General features: G+C 43.0%; 1 protein-coding gene across 1 annotated transcript in view; it reads left to right on the forward strand.

The window, feature by feature from the left end:
* Positions 1-20,531, forward strand: part of FSTL5 (follistatin like 5) — a 570,868-nt gene that overhangs the window by 462,626 nt on the left and 87,711 nt on the right. The window contains exon 8 of the mRNA XM_006156498.2: positions 14,006-14,126. Coding sequence (XP_006156560.1) covers positions 14,006-14,126 — 121 coding nt within the window. The remainder of the gene's footprint in view (positions 1-14,005; positions 14,127-20,531) is intronic.

Raw genomic sequence — 20,531 nt, forward strand, 5'->3', positions numbered from 1 at the left:
TCAACATAAAATTTAAATTTAACAAAGCCATATGGGGTCAGTAGGTGGCATGGTGACTAAAGTGCTGGATGCTACATGGCCAACTCTGCAGTTCGAATCCTGGAGTCAGCAGGTTGAAAACCACTCTAGGTGCGTGTACGTGCATGCCCAAAATCCCAGAAGGAGACTGGAGGAAGGATTGCAGCATGACCACTCCCCTGCTAGAAGGTGATTTCTCACTTTCCCTCTCTGTCTCTCTCCAGAAAGAGAAAAAAAAACTTAGCTGAAGGTAAAAAAGTATACTAGATATTGCTGTATGATATCCCAAGCCTTATGACTTTAAAATCATAGTTGTGATTTCTTTCAAGTTTGGACTGAGCTTTGAAGTTCTCTCCATCTGGACTGTCACCTTGGCTGGCTTACTCATTCTTGTGTAAGAATCTCACTCCAATGGCTTGTTTGGGGGCGACTGTGAGCTGGTCCAGCCCCTGACCTCTCTGCAGGCTGGTCTGGGCTCGTTTTCCCAGTGATGGAGAGGGTGAGTCATGTGACAGGCGGCAGGAAGCACACTCCCGACTGGAGGCTGTGGTCTCGCCACATTCGCCAACGCCACCATGTTCCGAGCAAGTCACATGACAGAGCAGGTGGTCTGAGGGCAGAGGTAGAAAGGCACAGAGCAGACGGGATCAGTTAGGAATGAGACCATGAAGGTAGAGAGTTGAGGCGGTCAGTGAAACGGGTCCTAAACACTGTCTCAGTTCTGACAATGCTGTTGAGAAGACGGCTCTTCTAAGGCAGGAACGCCCCTCCTGGCAAGGAGAAGACCTTTCCGTTTCAGTCACTTGGGGAAGAGTTGACTCTCCAACCAGCAAATTTCATACTCGGTCAAGATTTTAATAATAAAATGGGGGTCGATTTTTCAAAAAACCACTTCTGTGAGAGAAAAACAGACATCCCCGGAAGGGCCTTCCCGTTGTGACCGCCCCCCCACCCCCAGCCAGCCAGGATCTTTTTTTTTTTTTTTTTTTTTAGGTTCAAGTCCCAGACCTGGTGACTTGCTTTCTCACTTTTCCTCTTTCTCTCATTCCCTCTCTCTCTGGTGAGTGCATGTACCCATAGCAAATTAAATAATAACAATGACAATAGATAAAATTAAATAATCATTAAATAATAATACCCTCTTGGTGGTATCTCCCTCATAACCTCTATTAACTCAACTGTGTTCACTTAGAGGGAAATTGGGAAGCCCTAAGAAATGATGGGAAATGCTCTGAGTGGTAAGTCTTCATTTCCACAATGAATTCACTGCGATTTTTTCTTGCACACGTTGATTTAGGACCTGCCTACTATCTGTTGTTAGGACTCGGGCACAGAACTGTTTACAGTGCAGTCCTCGCTGGTAAGAAGCACGAGGACAGAGGCGTTAGTGTGCAGCAGGCCCTGTGCACGCCTGTTCCGGTGTGCTGTGCTCGCGTGTCTGAACCAGAAACTCAGCACTGCGACATGAGAGGTTTTATTTTTAAAGTGTGTTTTAATCAAAACAGGAGAAAAATGCTGGCAAGTGCGTAGACTATGAATGTATAGCCTGAAGCACTTTCATACATTGAAAACCCTCAGGCAGCCAGCCCTGGGGTCGTTTTGACTTGTTCTCTGCGCCATCTCCCGTCTCTCCCGCTGTTAGGGCAGGTGGTTAGGGTCCGAAGTGCACTTAGTGCAAAGCCTGTGGCTGTGGCCGTGTGTTTCTTCAGCCTGGCCTTTTTCTTGAGCTATCCTGAAAACGGAGGGACCAGTTATTACCGGCTGCCTGTGCACGCTGTCACACTTCTGTGTCTGGCCCCTGTATTTCTCCTCTGGAGGCATGGACCAGGCGTGAGTTCTCGCTTCCAGGTTCCCACCCGGGTGCCACTGCCCTGAAGCCCAGCATTAGCTGAGCCCGAGGCTCTTGGGGTCCAGAGTTCCAGGGTGCTGGGTGGATGGCATCTCCCAGCAGCCCCATGGTGGGTTTGCACAGTGACACTGCAGGTGGCTCCTCAGTGAAGAGTTTCCAGCAAGGCACCTCCGCGGGGAGCGTGGCTGGGCCCCTCTGTGCGGAGAGGTCTGTGTCTCATCCCGCGGGAGGAGTTTGCTCCTCGGGTGCTCTCTGCCTCTGTCCCTGGGCGTAGAGGTTGCTCCTGTTATTCCTGTGTTCTGTGGAGTGCCCTTTACCCTTTATTGAAGTTGATGTATTTAATGAGCAAGGGAGAGAGCAAGAGCACCTCTCAGGGCTCCCCTCCTGCCATCCACCTGCAGCCCCAGCCAGTCCTGCCTCACAGGCCCGCGGTACCCACTGGCTCCGGGAGCCTCCGGAGGCGAACCCAGAACCTTGCCGTGTTCGCCTCTGCCGCCGTCTGCCCAGTATTCTTTACTCTTTAGTAGGTAATTGCCTTCCCTCCAAATCCCTGTTATCGTTACTAATTTATTATCTAAAATTTCCACTTCCAAATTACTGTATTCCCCATCTCCTGACTGGCTCAGGGCCTCAGAGTTCCTGCTGGAAAGTGACGACCATGGTAAGAGTGCTAAGGGCAGAGTTTCGCGTGATACTGTATTTCCAATTTACTCCATGGAGAGGAAAATATCTATCAAGAGAACTGAACATTAAAATCAACCCAAGGAAATGTTGAAAAGATATTAAAATGACCAAAATGAACATTGAAAGTAAGAAGCAAATGCTATTAAAAGATAATAATCAGAAACGAATGTTATTTGAGCACAAATACCTAGAGATGGTTAGTTATATGATTTGAATATATGACAGTGTCCGAATCTGATCATGTTCTTTGGAAATTGTATTTGTTATTTTTGTATGCCTGTACAATTAGTCGATTCATTGATTAATTAAGTTTTACCGTTAGGCTGTAGAGGACCAAGAAGTCCCACCTCTCCCAGCCAGACAAAGGCTGCTTCTTGCTGCGGACTGACTTCATGACCTCGCGTCTGGGTTTTCCCAACCTCTGTGGTGTGTCATTGGCTCTTCTGAGTTACACGGTGTTTCTTAGGTGTGCTGACACCTCACTTGGGTCATTCTGGTCTCAAAAACCTGGGAGGCTTTTCATCCCTTGAAGGTGATTGTGCAGCTCTGTGCTCTGATCTGTAATTGTGAGAATTTCACCATTTAAGTGCAATCATCTTGTTCCTCTGTATAATCGAAATATGTTAAAAAAGAGAGAGAGAGAGAGAGAGAGAGAAGAACTGGAATTGCATGCAATCATTCGTCTTCGTCAGCGTGGCCTGTCGTAACTAAACACCGTAGACTGGGTGGCTTAGAGAACAGAGATGCGTTTTCTCCCAGGTGCAGCGGTTGGAAGCCCCGCATCCGCCTCAGATCAGGATGCCAGCATGCTGGGTTCTGCTGCGGGCTCCCTTCTCAGTCTGCAGACGCTGCCTCTTCTCGGTGTATCCACAGTCTTTCCTTGGTGCATGCGGAGAGCGCGGGGCATGGCCGTGTGTCTCTGCCTCTCTTATAAGGCCAAGCCTGGTGCTGAGGACAGGACCCACACGGCCTCCTTTGGCCACTGTTACCCTGGAGTCCCAGCTCCCAGTCCAGTCACACTGGGATGAGGGCCTCCATGTCACTCTGTGGGAAGGCAGTTCGGTCCCCTGCAGCGTCGCTTGTGGTAATGATGGTTATCTTCACGATGCTGTTGTTTGGTTCTTGGAAACACTAAGCCCCATAGCAACGCCAACAGTGAGTCGCACTCTTATTCTACTGCAGCCTTGCCAGCTATGACAGTAGGTGCAGGGTGTCCTGGCAGACACCTGCAGTTGCATAGATTTTCTGTGTGCCCTCATAGGGAGGCACGATTACAGAGCCGACTCGCGCCAGTGCTTGGGATATCGCCGGTCACCACGGTTCTTCTCTCTATTCACGTCGTGTTTCGGGGAAGGAGGGAGAGGGTGGACCTCCTAAACCATTTACCAGATCAGCTGTTCTCAAGGCGTGGCCCCTGAACCAGCAGCTTCAGCGTCACCCGGGCCCTCAGACTAGACTACTGATCAGACGTTCTGAGACCGAGCCCTGGCAAGCGGTGTTTTAAGTATTGGAACAACTGTCAGTACCAGGGACAGTGTGGGAGGAGGGCGGACAGTGGGGGCAGGAGGAGTGCATCAGGGGAAAGAAGCTAAACATTTGATGGATACAAAAATGGAACTTTATCTGTTGATGATAATATGTATGGTACTATCTTTGACGACTAAAATGCAGTGTATTCATGCTGGGAAAATTCATTTTGTGTGCTATAAAGATGTACGGTAATTGGGGCCAGCGGGTGGCCACGTGGTTAAGGGCAATGGACTCCCACATGGCCAACTACGGTTCAAATCCTGGACCTGGTGGTTTGCTTTCTCATTTTCCCTCTTTCTTTCTTGCTCTTTCTCTCTGTTCAAATTAAAATAAATAAATAAGTAAATTAATAAACAAAGTTAAGTAAAAATAATTCTTTAAAAAGAGATGTACAGTAATCAAATGTAAAAAAATAAGAAATTAAAAAAAAGACTACTGCATTACTCCTAAACGTCTCAATAGCAAAACACGCACCCTTCTTTCTTCTGCTAGATCCAGTGTAACAGTCTTTGTCCGTATGTATGTTCACCCCCTGGAATTCCATCTGAAATTTGGACTTTATGGAAATAGAATTAATATATCATCATTTCAGCATCCGAGGGTATGTAGTGGTGACCCTCCATCCTACCTGTCATCTGAGCCTTCATTTTTTTTTTTTCTCTTGGTGATTGTCTTGTTGCTGTAACAAAATACCACAGATGGAGAGGCACGTCCACAGGAGCTCACTTCCCCTGGTTCTGGAGTCTGAGGAGTCCGCGATCCCACAGCCAGTTCTGCTTGGGGAGGGCCCATTTCCCAGCTCACAGATAGCACCTCGCTGCTCTATCCATGTGGTGGGAGGGAGAGGGCAGCTCTCAGGCCTGTTTGTAAGTGCCCTAATCCAATTAGGGAGGGCTCTGCCCTGGGGACTACTCACCTCCCAGAACCTTCCTCAGTTTGAGAGATCTGTGTGAACTCAGACGTTCAGAACACGCTCAGCACAGCTGACGCCACGGCGAACCGGTGTCAGAGGTTTCTCTATTTTTTTTTTTTAACTTTTATAGACAATAGATCTCTTACCTTTATTATTTTTCTCCTGCTGCTGGCTTTGGGTTAAATTTGCACTTCTTTTGACTATTCTCTTAAAGTAGCTGTTGGTCTATCAGTTTGAACCTTGCTTTCTTGAGGCTTAAAATTTCCCTCTAAGCATTGCTTCAGATACATTCCACAGATTTTTATGTTGCGTGTTCATTTTCATTCAATTGAAAACATTTTACTTTCCCGTGTGACATCCTTTTTTTTAATGTTTTAAAGAGAGATTTATGCTCTCTTTAAAAGACAGAGGCATACTCTCTCTTTAAAAGGGGTCATGCAATACCAGAGAGACAGAAAGAGACAGAGAGACAGAAAGATAGAAATCACCCCCCAGGGGGGATGGCCACGCCGCAATTCCTTCCTTTTCATTCTTCCCTTGGAATTTTGGGTGCGCGCGCGTGCACACATACACACACACACACACACACACACACACACCTGGCATGAGTTTTAAGCTGCCAGGTCCGGGATTCTAATCACAGCTGACTACATGGGAGTCCAGTGACGTAACCATTACACCGTCTGCTGATCCCGGTGATACGCTTTTTAAACAAGGAGATTATAAGAAGAGTACTGCTCAGGACAGCCACAGTGGCACAGCAGTAACCCTCTGTGATGCCGAAACCACTTAGGAAAGTCCTGGGTTCACAGCCTTGGGTCTCCCTGTACACGCTGCTGCACACAGGTGTGCCCAGGATCTCGGCGGGCTGAGGCTGGGAGTGGAATGCGGTGTTAAGACACTGTTGTTCTTTCTCGCTTTCTCAAAAGAAATGAATAAACTTAAAAATAAGACACATGTTGTTCATTTTCAAATCTTTGGAGGTCTCCCAGATGTCCTTCTGTTACGGATATCTATCTACCATCTATCTAGAATCCTACCTATCATCTGTTTAACCTGTCAATCATCTGTCATATCGATTTACATATGATCTGTTTTTGAGACAGAGAAAGAAGAGGGCTTAGAATACTAGTTCTCTCTGGAAACTTTATCTTAATATTCTATTTATCTAATTTCCATTTTGTACATGAATCTTGACGGGGAAGGTGGGTAGCCTTTCCTTGCCTTTTCTATTTCAGGACTGTCTCGACTTCTCATCGTCCATTACAGTTTCTTGCAAATCCAAGTCAACTTTTGAGTTCTTCAAAAACTTGATGCTTTTTCATTGAACTTGTGTTAAGATTTTAGATCAGTTTAGTAAAAATTGGTATGTTAAATAGTGAATTATTTGATTCAGGCTTTCTCAGTTAGATACAGTTTAATATCTTTCTATCACGTTTTATCATTTTCTCAGGAAGACCTCTGAGGTACTCTGCTCTACCTAATAAAGCTTTTATGAGAAATGGTACCCACCCTCCCTGTGCCTAATCTCCTTTCTCCAGTCTCTCTCATGCCTACACACGAGCTCACATCCTCTCTGCCCTCAGCTGTCTGCGCTTGGATGCACCGAGTCCACACTGCCCGGCTACCCACTCAGGACAGGGGCCACGGCCTTCTGCTGGCAGGCTTGTCATCATAACCAGAGTAGCTTCAGTTTCCTTTACTCCTCCCCAACCCTTCCACGTCTCTAAGACATATTGATGTTCAGATTTTTGCCATAGTACACATGTGTTTGCTGGAGGGAGACAGAGAGAGACAGAGGGGAAGTGAGAAATTTGAGGGGATGGCCATGCTGCAATCTCTTCTCCCCCGTTCTCCTCTTGAGATTTTGAATGTGCATGTACACATGCCTGGAGTGTCTTTCAAGCCCCTGGGTCAGGGACTCAACCTGTAGAGTTGGCCATGTAGGATCCAGCACCTTACCCACCATGCCACCCGCTGGCCTGGACTGTTTTACCTTTCAGGAACCACTTGGTACCCAGATCGCCTTAGTAAAAGCTGATGAAGCTCAACAGCCTTCCATCTGTCGGGTCTAATCATGTGCCCTCTTTTCGCCGGTTGTCCTGAGAGGTGCTCCCTGGCCCACTTTTAGGCTAGCATCAGAGCAGTCTGAGAAGTGTGGCCAAGAAGAGAACACATTGTTCACTTCAAAGAGATGCATTGTACCTTTGGCTGGATCATTTTCTGCTGTGAAATAAAACATGCTCAACCTAATTGTTTTACACGTGCCATCGAATACTATTTTTACACAGAGTTCTGTGGGTTTGCTTTGGAGGTTCCTATCAAAGAATGCAGATATTTGATTTTTTGTTTGCCTGTTGGTTTGAAACAAATGTTTTAATTGATGTCAGTTGACTTTTTTTCCTATTATGTCTCTGATTCATGAAATGGATTTCTTTAGGGAAAAGGGATTTTTCAAAATAGTGTGTTTATCAAATTAAGCTTATTTAATATTTCAGAGTTCTATTTACTGGCAATATGTAAGGATGAAAGTAAAAAAGCTATGAGAAATGTCTGTAGTTTCCAGAATATCACATAAGCCATAAAATTAGTCAATTTCAATATGTAGACGTTTGCTTAAATTACTTTTATTGCTATTTTTGAAAATATTTTTGTATATATAAAAGGCTAAGAAAATAGCTTCCATAATATTGCAAGTAAAAGCATACTAGAAAAATCAGAATTAGAAAGGAAATTACTTTAATGTCAGTATATATCAAATCAATGTATTTTAGACAGAAAATTACATTTAAAGTATAGTAATACTAGTACCATGCAATTTAGAACTATGAGGAAGAGCATAATATAAAAAGGAAAGTGGACTTAAATTTAAAATTTACCATTTTGCAACAGATGGGATATGTCTCTTAGTTTAAAACAATTTAAAGAACACTGGTGGTTAAGTATAGGCCTGGCATTCAGCTGTTAGGCTCTGAGATAGTCATACCTGATTTTATTGACTTTTGCCTTGTGATTGATCAGGGCTCTTTAACTATTAGTGGTTCACTGTGACAGTTACTCCTACATAATTGATGATCATCAATTGATAGATGTCATAAAATCTTTTTAAATTTTAGAAATGTCTTGCCAATGTTCTTTTTTTCCAAAGTTCCTATTTGCACTACCTGGAAAAGAATGTAAGTAATCCACTCAAAAAATAAATGATTTTGTTTTTTTTTCTATCAACTCTTTCCAGACATCAGTGCCCTGAGGCAACTCCAATGGTGTAGCGGCTAATAAAGATTTAATCACTAGAGATATTTATGGACTGTCTATTGGCAGCGAGATTATAAAGGTGTAATGGGGTTTCAGGAAAAGTTCAAAATTCCGTTTGTGCATTCAGAGTGTCTATTCTAAGGCCATAACTCTCAGCCATGGCTGAGCACCAAAATCACACGTTTGATTTAATCTAAGACTTAAAATTGCTGAGGAAACAAAGATGAAAAGATTAGAAGTGCTGAGACAGAATGGAGGTAGAGTGGTCTGGTGTGTGTGTGTGTGTGTGTGTGTGTGTGTGTGTACATGCATGTACACATCCATCTCAAGAGGCAACTTGGGGCTTAACTAAAATTAATGGAGACTTTGGAAAGAGGAAGTTGTGGTAAGAATTACACACCCACGAGAGTGGCTCCACTCTGCGGTTGGATACTGATTTGGGACCCCAGAGCTTGTTTGGTGGCCTCAGCCAAGTTTCAAGACATGAGCACATTTCGATTTTCTTACCTAGAAAGCTGGGCTAACGATGGTGCCTCTCACGGATGGCATTTGGGGAACCGGGCGGTGGCACAGCAGTAAAATGCAGGGCTCCGTGAGGCTGGCGCACAGGCGAGGGGACACCTGGACGTGCCTGTGCCCTTCCTCCAGGGCTGGCTGGGGCTGGGGTGGATCGTGGCATCGGGACCCCGTTGGGAGCACGGTCTCGCTGACTCTGTCTCTCTCACACTCATGGGACACAGAAATAAGTAAACTTAAAAAACAATTAGCTTTAATATTTCTTTTATCAGGTTGTTGGGGAAGTCATGATGCATTTTTTGCATAGAAAAATACATCATGATTTTCCTGATGACCAAATACATTATTTAGCAAAGCCCTTGTCACGTTTCAGTGCTCAATCAGTGTTAATTGGGTTTTATTTAAAGTGTGCTGAAAAGATCGATGCTTTATTCAAAATGCTGAGGGAATATTAAAGTCTTGCTTGTTCAAAAATTCGGCCTGAAAAGAAAATGTTCCTGACATTGTGAATCGCAAAACATTGAGGCTAGGTGGTTTTGCTTTCACTTAAAAGAAAAGAAAAACCTGACCAAGATAGAGAACGTAGAGGGGTCCTACGTGTGCTAGTTTAGGAAGGAGAGCATTCCAGAGCAGTCCCAGTGCCCAGTGGCTAAGGAGTGGGACCCCACATGGCTTACCGCAGGTGAAACCCCCAAAAACATGGCTGGCGTGTGTGCGTGCGTGTCTAAAATCGCAGCAGGATGGAGAAATAGAGGAGATTTCTCTGTGACCACGCCTCCTTACAGGGTGCTCGCTCTCTCACCTTCTCCCTCTTTCTCTCCTAGGTGAGCACATGTGCCCTCTGGTAATTAAAAACTAAAGAAAAATAGAAGTATCCTAAGTAAAAGAGATTCCATGTAATGCAGTAGCACAGATTATAATAAAGCACTTTAAATAAACGTTGTCAAGATGTCTTCAATAATTTCCACGTCACCAAGTGAAGGGATATTTATTGCAGTAGGAAGTGGAAACCAGGCCTGGCCTGGGAGTGCCCGAGGACGCCCGAGATGCGGAGCGCGCCCTGCTGTGAGTGCGAGGCCCTGGCTTTCCAGGTTTAAGATGCGGTTTTCCTGAAGGACCCCGAGCGGGTGATGTCTCACCTTCTCTGTCTCTGTCCTCTCTCCAGTCACCCGATATAAGTGCGGGTTAGGGCTGGCTCAGCAGCAGGGCCCACGTGGCCAATCCTCCCTGACTCGGCAGCTTGAGAAACGCACTGGCATGTGAGCAGCTGTGACCCAAATCCCGAAAGCAGGGAGACATCGAGAGAGGCGTGGTGTGACTGCTCCCCATCAGGGGTGCTTTCTCCTTCTCCTTCTCCCTGCCAAGTAAAGATGCCCTCTGGCAAAAAGGCATTGTCGTTTTGCTTCTTACCTTTTTCATAATCTATGATTCATTCATTTTCTTTTATTGCTCGAAGCGCCTTTGAAATGCAGAAGTGTTTCTTCTTTACATAAGCAGATCAGTATTCTTCTTTGGTTTCTAAATTGTTTTATACTCAGTAATTTTCCATTCACTGGCCAAACTAATACGTAGTTTTATTATAATGTGTTTAATTTTTCCTATGTAAGTATTTCACATAGATTTTAATTTTAGTAACAGCTTTTTTTGTGGTCTAATACTCACGCTACAAAATCAACATCTTTAAAATATGAAATTTGGGCTCTGCATCCCACATGGCCCACTCTGTGGTTCAAGTTCCAGGCCGCCAGGCGTGTGTGTGTATGTGCCCAAAATCCCGAGAGGAGAATGGAGAAAGGATTGATTCATGACCCCTGGAGAGGGGTGATTTCTTACTTCATCTCTGTCTCTCTGTCTCTGTTTGTGTCTCTCCAGTGAGTGCACACACATTATAGCAAAAGTCTTTAAAAAAAAAAAAAGAAAATGCAATTTGGCAGTTTGTAGTTTATTAGAAAATTTGTGTAGCCATCATTGCTATCAAGGCTTAGCACATAGTCTAACCCCTCGTAAAAGAGGGGTTAACACCCAGCCGCAGTCGTTTCCCATCCCCCAGCCTCCTCATGCCCTGTTACCACCAACCAGCTTCCTACCTCTATGGGCGTGGCTATTCTGGGCGCTTCACACCATTGGACTCACATAATTTGTGGCTTTTGGTATGTGGTTTCTTTCATTTAAAATAATATTTTCAAGATTCGACTATGAGGGCACTTCAAAAAGTTCGTTGAAAAATGGAATCGAAGTAGAAATTTATTTGGGGTAAAAACATTTTGAAACCCACGCACACCTTTTCCGTAGCGTGCGTTCTCTGAAGACAGGTAAGAGCTCTGGTGTGTGAATGTGTATCAGCACTTTACTCCTTTTTACTGCCAAGTGGTATTCCATTATGTTCCACAGCCCTTCATCAGCCGCTCCAGATCTGTGTGGCTGCCATCATTTGCATAATGTGTGTGGACGTGTTTTTGATTCTTTGAGGTATCTACTTAGGAATGAAATTGCTCCTCACATGGTAACCCTTTATTTAACTTTGAGGAATTGCCAAACTGCATTCAAAAACAAATGCATCTGCTCACCAGTGATGTTAAAAAAATGATTGCTTTTTATTTATTACAACTTTTTCTTCCAATTTTCTGTAAGGTACTTGTGCTCATCAGAGAGAGGAAGGAGAGAGAGAGAAAGCAAGGCACCAGGTCCAGGACTGGAACCACAGTCAGTCGTGTGGGAGTGCAGCGCCCCAACCACCACGCCATCTACTGGTCCCCCCTCAGTGGCAGGTTAAGGTTTTAAAATTGCCACATCCTCTTCCACACTTCTTGACCACTCTCTTCACTTCGGCCATGCCAGTGAGTGGGAAGTGGCCTGTCATGCAGTTCACGTTTGCACTCCTTCAATGAACATCTTTATATGTGCCTATGGTCCATTTGTAAATCCTTTCAGAAATGGCTATTCAGATCATTTACCCAGGATTTTTGTACTGTGTGTCTTTTTACATTGAATTGTGCTGTTTTAATATACATTCTGCATGTAAGACCCTTATCACAGAAATCGTTTGCAAGTATTTTCTCCCATTTCGAGGGGTATCTTTTACTTTCTCAATTGTATCCTTTGGGGAGCAAAAGATTTCAGTTTTGCTCAAGTCAACTTTATACTTCCTTTTCTTCAGCTTGCTGTGTGTGACCACAGAAATTTTTGCTCAACTCTCCTACTAGAGATTTAATGATTAGACAGCAATTTAATTAAATGCCTTGAATCAATAAGTGTCCCAGGCTTTGCTGAGGCACTGTGTTCATGTTTAGGGTCACACGTTGCATCCTCCTACGGGCAGTCAACAGCTCTGCCTTCACCTCTCCCTCTGTGTGCAGAGTCTTGCGGTCAGCAGAGATGAGAGATTTATGGTCCTCCCCATTTCCTGGATGTGCATCTTGTCCTGCATCTATGCAGCACTTTTCAGATCCCTGTATGAATTTCCCATTCCTCAGGTTTTTTTCTTTTAAGTTTTTTAGTGAGCTTACCATTATCCCCAACTAGTATTTCCATGTCAGGAAACTGTTACGTCGAATGACTGTTGATGTTTAGTTTCAATAAAGGCTTTAGGGTTAGGGAGCTCTAAGTCTTGCTCAAATACAGAGAAGTCATAAAAATAGGAGTTTCGGGGAGCTCTCACAGTGGCCCATCACAGACAGTTCTCTGAGAACTTTGGGGGGGTTCCTATTGTACCCTCTCCTCAGTGTCTCCATGGGTGAAGTCACTGTCGGTAGTCACAGCCACCATCCTGCAGACTCTTGGCCAAGACTGTCCTGCTACTGCAAAGAAGGGATGGAACAGTTCAGCTGAAAACGCCACAGACCTCGCAGTTCAGAGTGAGACAGCTGCTTTTCCGAGTAGATACTTTGTTGCAAGCTTTCTTGTACTTCCAAGTTTCTGCAGAATTTGACTTTAACAATGATTGCTAAAGCAATAAGTGCCTTGATGGAAGAGAAGATTTTCTGGTCTTTATGCTGCCTTTTCCGGCGGTATTTCTTGGATTTAATGTTGACAAACACTGTGATTTTTTTTTTCTTTCTCCCAAATGGTTATGTGTCTGCATGGATCTGAAATGACTGAATAATTGTGATAATTTCTGGGTTTAAAAAAATAAATCCTGTGACCAGGAGATGGCACAACGGTTACGTTGCTGGACAGCCACATAGCAGAGCAAAGTCCAAGTTCTGGTCCCGGAGCTTGAAACTCTTGCTGGGCGTGAATGTGCATGTGTGTGTGTGTGTGTGTGTGCATGTGTGTGTGTGTATGTGTGTGTTTGTGCATGTGTGTGTGTGTGCGTGTGTGTGTGTGTGCATGTGTGCATGTGCATGTGCTTAAAATCCCAAGAGGAGAATGAAGGAGAAGGAATTGCAGCATGACCAGGCCCTTGTGGAGTGATTTCTCACTGTCTATCTCTCTGGTGAATGCATGCACTCTGTAGAAAAAAAATCTCTCTTTCAAAACAAAAAAAATTGGGATCAGCAGTTGGCTCAATGGCTGTGTCGCTGGACTCCCATGTAGTCGACCTCTATTCGAGTCCCACAGCCAATGGCTTAAACTCACGCCAGGAGTGTGTGGGTGTGTGCCCAAGATCCCAAGAGGAGAATGGAGGAGAAGTGATTGCGGCATGACCATCCCCCCTGGGGGGTGATTTCTCGCTTTCTGTCTCTATGTCTCTCTCTGTCTGTCTGGCGAGCGCACGCGCCCTACAGTGAAAATCTCTAAAAAAAAAAAAAGATATTTTATGCTAGGGTTATACATTTTATCACTAAGATCACACTACTTTGACAGTAATTGTTTTTCAAAAACATGTGATTAAACAATATACAAGTTAGTGGATTATTCTAATTATAAAAGTGTAATGCACAGTTTGTTTCAGGTATAAATAAGAAAAAAGCATGTTAGACCTCTATTAATATAAAAATGTAAACTAAACTAAAACAAATATTTGGAAGCTGAGTTACTTTACATATAAAGTTTTAAATTTCCAATAAGTATGAAGACATTACATGTACAAGTAAGATTATACTTTTTTAAGCAAAATATGTCTTAAGTTAATGGTAATTACATGTTCTCTGTTTATAAGTCCACTGATGTTTGAGACTTTTTAAAGTAATACTTTGACCTGTTTATACTTTGTTCCAGATTATACATTTCTAAAAACAGAAATTGTTATATATTTTACATATAGACAGCTTGTTTTATTATATTTTACTTTTTTACAGGACTTTGGAGATGATGGGTCCTTGTATATTACTAAGGTCACCACAACCCACATGGGGAATTACACCTGCTATGCAGACGGCTATGAACAAGTCTATCAGACTCATATCTTCCAAGTGAACGGTAAGAAGTGTGATGTACTAACTGTCATTAATTTTACTTCACTAGACATTCAAAGAACATCCCATTGAGTAGGAAAATAAAACATCAATTTTTTTTTAATTTTTGGCACATCTTCAGTTTTCTCAATTTTGCATCTTACTGTAAAGGCTTTTCAAATTAAAAAACACCAAATGCCCCAATGAATAAACATAAATTAGTACTAATTTTCTCATTATCAACTATTACAGAGTGACTCATTGTAATTAGAAAATTAGAGCACAGAACATTTAAATTACTTTTTCAGTTTAGAATCTCAACAATTAGGCAATCAAATTTTAAGAACTGAAAAAAATAACCATTTAAAAATGTTAAGATATCGTATGTTCGATTCATCTTATTCTAATAGAGAAAACTGTTATTTCTATACAGTCGATCTAGTCTTGATAGTTCATTTAATGGCTACAAATGTTGACCAAGTAGGATGATACGATTACTGGAGTTACAACTCATTCCCGATTTAATTCAAGTTCTAGGTATTTATTTGAAATGAGATAGGCTTGCATGTGATTCATGAATGAGCAGTGACTCATTTTCATAATCTACGTTGATATATAGGTTGCTATAATCTATGACTTATATAAAGGAGTCAGGATTTGACTTGGCTTCCATAGGAACAGCAAGGGGGCTATTGTGACTGGCCCGGGTGAAGAGAGGACCAGCAGAGGACCATCTGGTGGTCGGAAGCCTACGGGCAGATCACGAGGAGCCTGCTGGCCGAGGCAAATGTGTACATTTCCATTCTAAGTGTAATGGGAAGCTAGCATAGTATTAGATTTTCGGGAAAGGCATGACATATTTTTTCTATGTTCTTCTGTGCAAAAATGTGTCATGACTTTCCAGACACCCCAACATTTAGTGTATGGAGTGGCGCATTCTGATTTATCTGTAAGAGCATGTATAGTTAAACCATTTTGGTAGTCTGGGTCGAAATGGTACCTTGAAACATATTGATAGTAGGGGAGAGATGAAGCGGTGCTACGTGGGCTATGTTTGGACAGGAGACATGATAGTATTGCTGAGGGACAGCGTGTGTGTGTTGCAGAGAGAGAAGACAACGAGCCTAAGAATTTGAAGGAAGCAGTTAAATACACGATCGAGTCACTTACTGTAGTGACGATGGGACGCATTCGGAGATTACGTGGGTTTAATTGTTTAATATGTTATCTTAAATAGAATTGTTGATGGAAAACTCCAGTTATTCAGTTAAAGAGAATGACAGCCTAAAGGTGTTTATTTACTGCGTTGTGGGAAACGTCACACAGTCTGGGGCATTCTCGGGCTGAAACTTGTTGGTGTAATTCCCTACAGTTGCCCTTCACGTGAAGTGGTAATCAGAGAAAGAAAGAGACCATAAATGGGGCCAGTAGGTGGGTAGTGGTTAAGGTGTTGGACTGCCCCATGGTCAACTGCAGTTTGAGTCCCAGATCCGGTGGCTTGAAACTCATGCTAGGGGCCTGTGTGTGTGTGCCCAAAATCCTGAGAAGAGGATGGAGAAGGGATTGTGGCATGGCCATCTCCTCCAAGGGGTGATTTCTCACTTTCTCTCTGTCTCTTGGCAAACTTATTCACCCTATAGTAAAAATCTCTCGCAAGCGTTAGCCAGTGCGATTGTCAGGCGAGTGTGTGGAGAAAGGCCAGAGTAGGTAGGCTGAGCAAGTTTACAAGCAAGTGAGCATGGAGAGGCAGAGGGAATCTGTGGGCTCACAGGACTGGGCCAGGGGCTCTGTGACAAGGGAGCTCGATCTGCAAGTCACTCAAGCACTACTAGAATGAGGTACTGGAGAGAATGTCTTGCCTTCACCCAAAGCGTTTTCCCAAATCACCTGGCAATGTCCGTTTGTAAGAGATCCTTTTAGTTAGGTCGTCTGTCCAGAGTAACCCATAGACCTAGAGATTGCTAGGGAAGCCTAACTGTTCTTCCAGATCTATTTGTCAGTTCTGGCCTCAGCCAGATGGAGAAGGTGATATAGAATAATGCTGATTCATCACATTCAACCAGCCTTGCTCAGAAACTTGTTTTACTGCATTTGTGTCGACAAAGGAAGACAGCGAGGGCATTTCAAGGGTCAGTTTCAGCATACTTGAATAGTGGAAAAGCAGGGTAGAAATGTATTCAATAATATATATTTATCTGTAAGGGTTATCTTCCCCATCTACTGCAGAACCCACATAATAAGGACTCAAAGAAAAGACGCTGTGTTTCTCTTACACATAAAACTAGAACCATTTCAAAAAGCTTCTGGTATGTCAAAACGTTTTGCAGCACCGTGACAGGGTAATAGCATTGTGTAATAAAATGTCATCACGTGGTAGGAGGTTACCACACTGCAGCCCTAAACTCCACGTGATCTACTAGCTCTTTTTTTGTTCTCTTTCCATTGGTTTTATGGCGTTTTGTAATTGGCATGGTAACTTTAACCATATGTTTTTTGTGTTAATAAGTGTATTGAATGTGAGATTACGCAGTTGCTATAGGCCAATTAAAAAGCATAGTTGGGAAAGAGGAGTAACCCGGAAAAATACAATGAAAATACATGAAAAAGTCAGTTAGCTAGCCAAATAGCACATTTATGGATGCGACCAATCTCTGAAATGAGTTTAACTCATTTCCCATTTTTCATCCATTTGTATTAAAGCTTAAAAAGACCTCCAGGAAATCAGGTTTTCATGTGGAATTAAAAATATTGACCTTAACAATTCATTAATTAGTAATAAAAATAAAATACATTGTTGATTATCATATTAAGGGCTGAAAATGTCACATTATTGGACTTTGAAAAAGAGTGTTTTTGAAGTGCAGATTCTATTTAAATATCCCAGGTTGGAAGCCAAATGAAAGTCTATCAATAGTCCTGTTGCTTTTCAAATAATGAAAAATTAAGTTATTGAAATAGGAGAGTTTCTGTGTGTCCTTGTCTGAAGAAACATCGTGTATAAATCAAAGGAACTTGGCTCTACCAGTGGGATTCATTTCATGCTTTTCTTTTCCCTTTTACATAAAGCAAATCGTCTTTAGATCTTAAGCGTATGATACGGAATGTTGCTGTTTACAGTACCCCCAGGCAGAAGGCTTGTCCATGTTCGCCGTGCACCCAGGTGTATGCTGCTTCTCCCTCCTTCACATCATTTAAGCCCTCACATAGAATATTGAGAAGATTTTTTTCCCTATTCATTTCAAAACTTCTACATAAAATTGTTGGTTTTATAGGATGTCTGTATAGAATGCTTCTATTTTCCTACTTCAATGTTTGGAAATATCTAAAAGAAAGATAGAGCCAGACACACAGACATCAAAGCGCTGCCTTCACTACTGACAAAGCTATTTAGGGAAAGTGGCTTATGTCTGGGACAACAATGGGCTCCTTTCCTGGAGTGTGGAGATGAGCCTCCTTATCAGTTGCCTCAGCAATGGAGTCTGCACTGGGATGGAGCATGCTCTGCTCTGAGCTTCCTGTATGGCCAAAGTGCAGAAGAGAATGAAGCTTTTCAGTATGCAGCCAGGTCCTGGAAGCCAGTGGTAAGAAGTCTCCTTCCTCTCGCTTTGCCCTCGTTCCATATTGAGAGGAAAGGAAGCTTTCAGGTCACTCTGGTTCAGTGGTTTGCAGTTGGGGTTCATGGACCAACAGCATCAATATTTTATTTGAGTTTAAATGTTGTAATTGCCAAAGAGTGCAAGCACTCACCAGGGAGAGACAGAGGGAGGGAGGGAGAGAGAGAGAGAGAGAGAGAGAGAGAGAGAGGGTCCTCCCACCATGATCCATCCCAGTCTCAGATGGCCCAGATCATGGGCACACATGGGCATGCCTGGTGTCTCAGGGAGGTCCTGGGACATGAACCCAAGGACCCTTGTGGGTCCAGCTGCATCACAGCTGCACTGCCGCCTAGCCCCTAGGATTCTCCCGTTAGAACCAAACTGTTATGATCTTCTGCTCCTACTACACGTTGCACATACAAGGATCTACACTCAGCTACAAAGTCACTTGCAGATTTGTATACAAGAATCCATTCTTCTCTTTCATACATTGTGGTTTTCACACTCTTAGTGGGCATTTGGAAATGTGAGGAAACACATTTATTTATTTATTAATTATTATTTGTTTTATATTACATTTTTTTAGTTTTTAAACGATGTATAATTTATTATCTTGGTCAACTCCAACAATTACAGACTTTTTTCTGACCCTCCTGAACCAGCAACAAAATATATACCCTTTTATAATTATAATAAAGAGGTGTTTATCAATATACAATATACGATAGAAACACAGAGTAAGATTCATCAATGTCAACAATGTTTCCTTTCTTTAAGTTTTTTTCCGGTTTTGTCTTCCCATTTATTTTGTTTTATATTACATTTAATCACATGTATCTTCACCGTGTATAACATTTCTTTTTTCGGCATGATTATTATTGAATATTTGAAAAATAAGAATAATGGAAACACTTTTATTATCACGTGACCATGCATGACACAATATTTAGTGCTAATAGTCAAAGGGTGTTGGTTCTCCTCTAAAGTGTATTACAGACTCACTCTAAAATTACCTTATCCAAAATCTCAATAATGTCCCCACCTGTAGCAACTTGGAAGAGAAAAACACAGTACATAGTCGAGTGTACACACGTAATGAGCATACCTCAACTACACCCTCACACAGGAGAGACCACTTTCATATAATCATCTAAACATATATATAGGCATAGACTACATGACATCATATAATTGCAAGAAAAAAAGAAAACTATATACAACACAAACACAAAAAATCAAGCAACACAGACATAGTGACTGACTAAATCGATACAATTACAAATTAAAATACAGGGAAAAAATTTAATGCTGTGGGGTATATGCACTTGCCAGAGACAGAGAGAGTGAGAAATCACCCTCAAGGGGAATGGCCACGTTACAGTCCTTCTCTTCCATTCTCCTCTCAGGCTTTTGGGCTCACACACCCAGAGTGATTTTTAAGCCGCCGGGTCCATGATTTGAACCATGCAATCAGCCATGTGGCATCTAGTACCTTCATCTTCATGCTACCTGGTGGCCTGATATGGAAAATTTTTATAAAAGATTATTTTACCCAATGTTGAGGATTATACTTTTCCTAGAGAAGAATGGAAGAGAAGGAATTGCAGAATGGCCATTCCCTCTAGGTGGTTATTTCCCATTTTCCCTCTCTGTCTTTCTCTGTCTTTCTCTGTGGTGAGTGCACATGCCCTATGACAAAACTCTAAATATGTATGTACATATTCCAATTTTTAATGTATATATAAATCACCTGGGGATTTTGGTATAGTATAGATTCTGATTCAGAAGGTCTGGGGTAGAGCCTAAAATTCTCCATTTCCAACCAGCTCTCGGTGTATACTAATTCTTCTGGTCTACAGGGTTCTGAAATGCTGATCCTCAAATCTGGCTACACATAGGAGATTACCCAGGACCTCAAAGAAAATTAGTGCAGATGTAGACTCTAGTTTTGGAAAGTTTTCTTCCAGGATTTCATGGAACATATTATCAATGCCCTTACTAGTCTTTTCACCTTATGGGATACCAATTATCTGGATGTTTGGACCTTTAATGGTATCTAGTATTTCTCATGTATTATTCTCTTTTTGGGGGGCTATTTTCCCAGTCTTTGTGGTGGATTTTTTTTAGTCGAGAGAGAGAGAGAGAGAGAGAGAGAGAGAGAGAGAGAGAGATGAAGAAAACACCTGCCAATGGAGCATGGTCACACTGCAGCCTCTCCCCTTCCATTTCTCTCTCCAGTAGGGATTTGGAGCACATGCACCTGCCTGGCCTGTTTTTCCAGCCACTGGGATTCAAACCACAGTTGGTCATGTGGGATCTGGCTTTCTTAACCATTAGGCAACCAGTCACACTGCAGATTGTTTTAGGTACACATTTTCAGAACTTGCCCACCTGTGGAATCAGACTCAGAGCCTCGGGTGGAGCCACGTGTGTTTATAAAAATCTTCCAGTGGTTCTGATGATAGTGTGAGAGCCGCTGTTCCAAAAATGTGCCCTACAAGACTGCAAGTGGGTATGTGTTCCCCACTCATCTTCTGCTGGCGTCCGCTCTTCTTACTTTGTCTTAGGACTTCAAGCTTGTGTTGATGCAGGGGCCTAGCCATCCTGCAGGGACAACACCAGGCACCCTGCAGGGGCAGCACCTGCCATCCTGCAGGGGCAGCATCAGGTGCCCTGCAGGAAGCAGCACTACCAGAAAAATCCTGCTGCAGCCTCCATCTCTTGCTCAGTACCCTGGGCTCCTCAGCTGTGCTGGCTGTCCCCTGACCTTCCTCCTGCAAGGGTCTGTCTCTGTGCCCCTCTTCCTACAGATTTGTCAGCTGCACTGCAGGCAG

This window comes from Tupaia chinensis, unplaced genomic scaffold, assembly GCF_000334495.1.
Source record: "Tupaia chinensis unplaced genomic scaffold, TupChi_1.0 Scaffold000494_1, whole genome shotgun sequence".
NCBI lineage: Eukaryota > Metazoa > Chordata > Mammalia > Scandentia > Tupaiidae > Tupaia > Tupaia belangeri.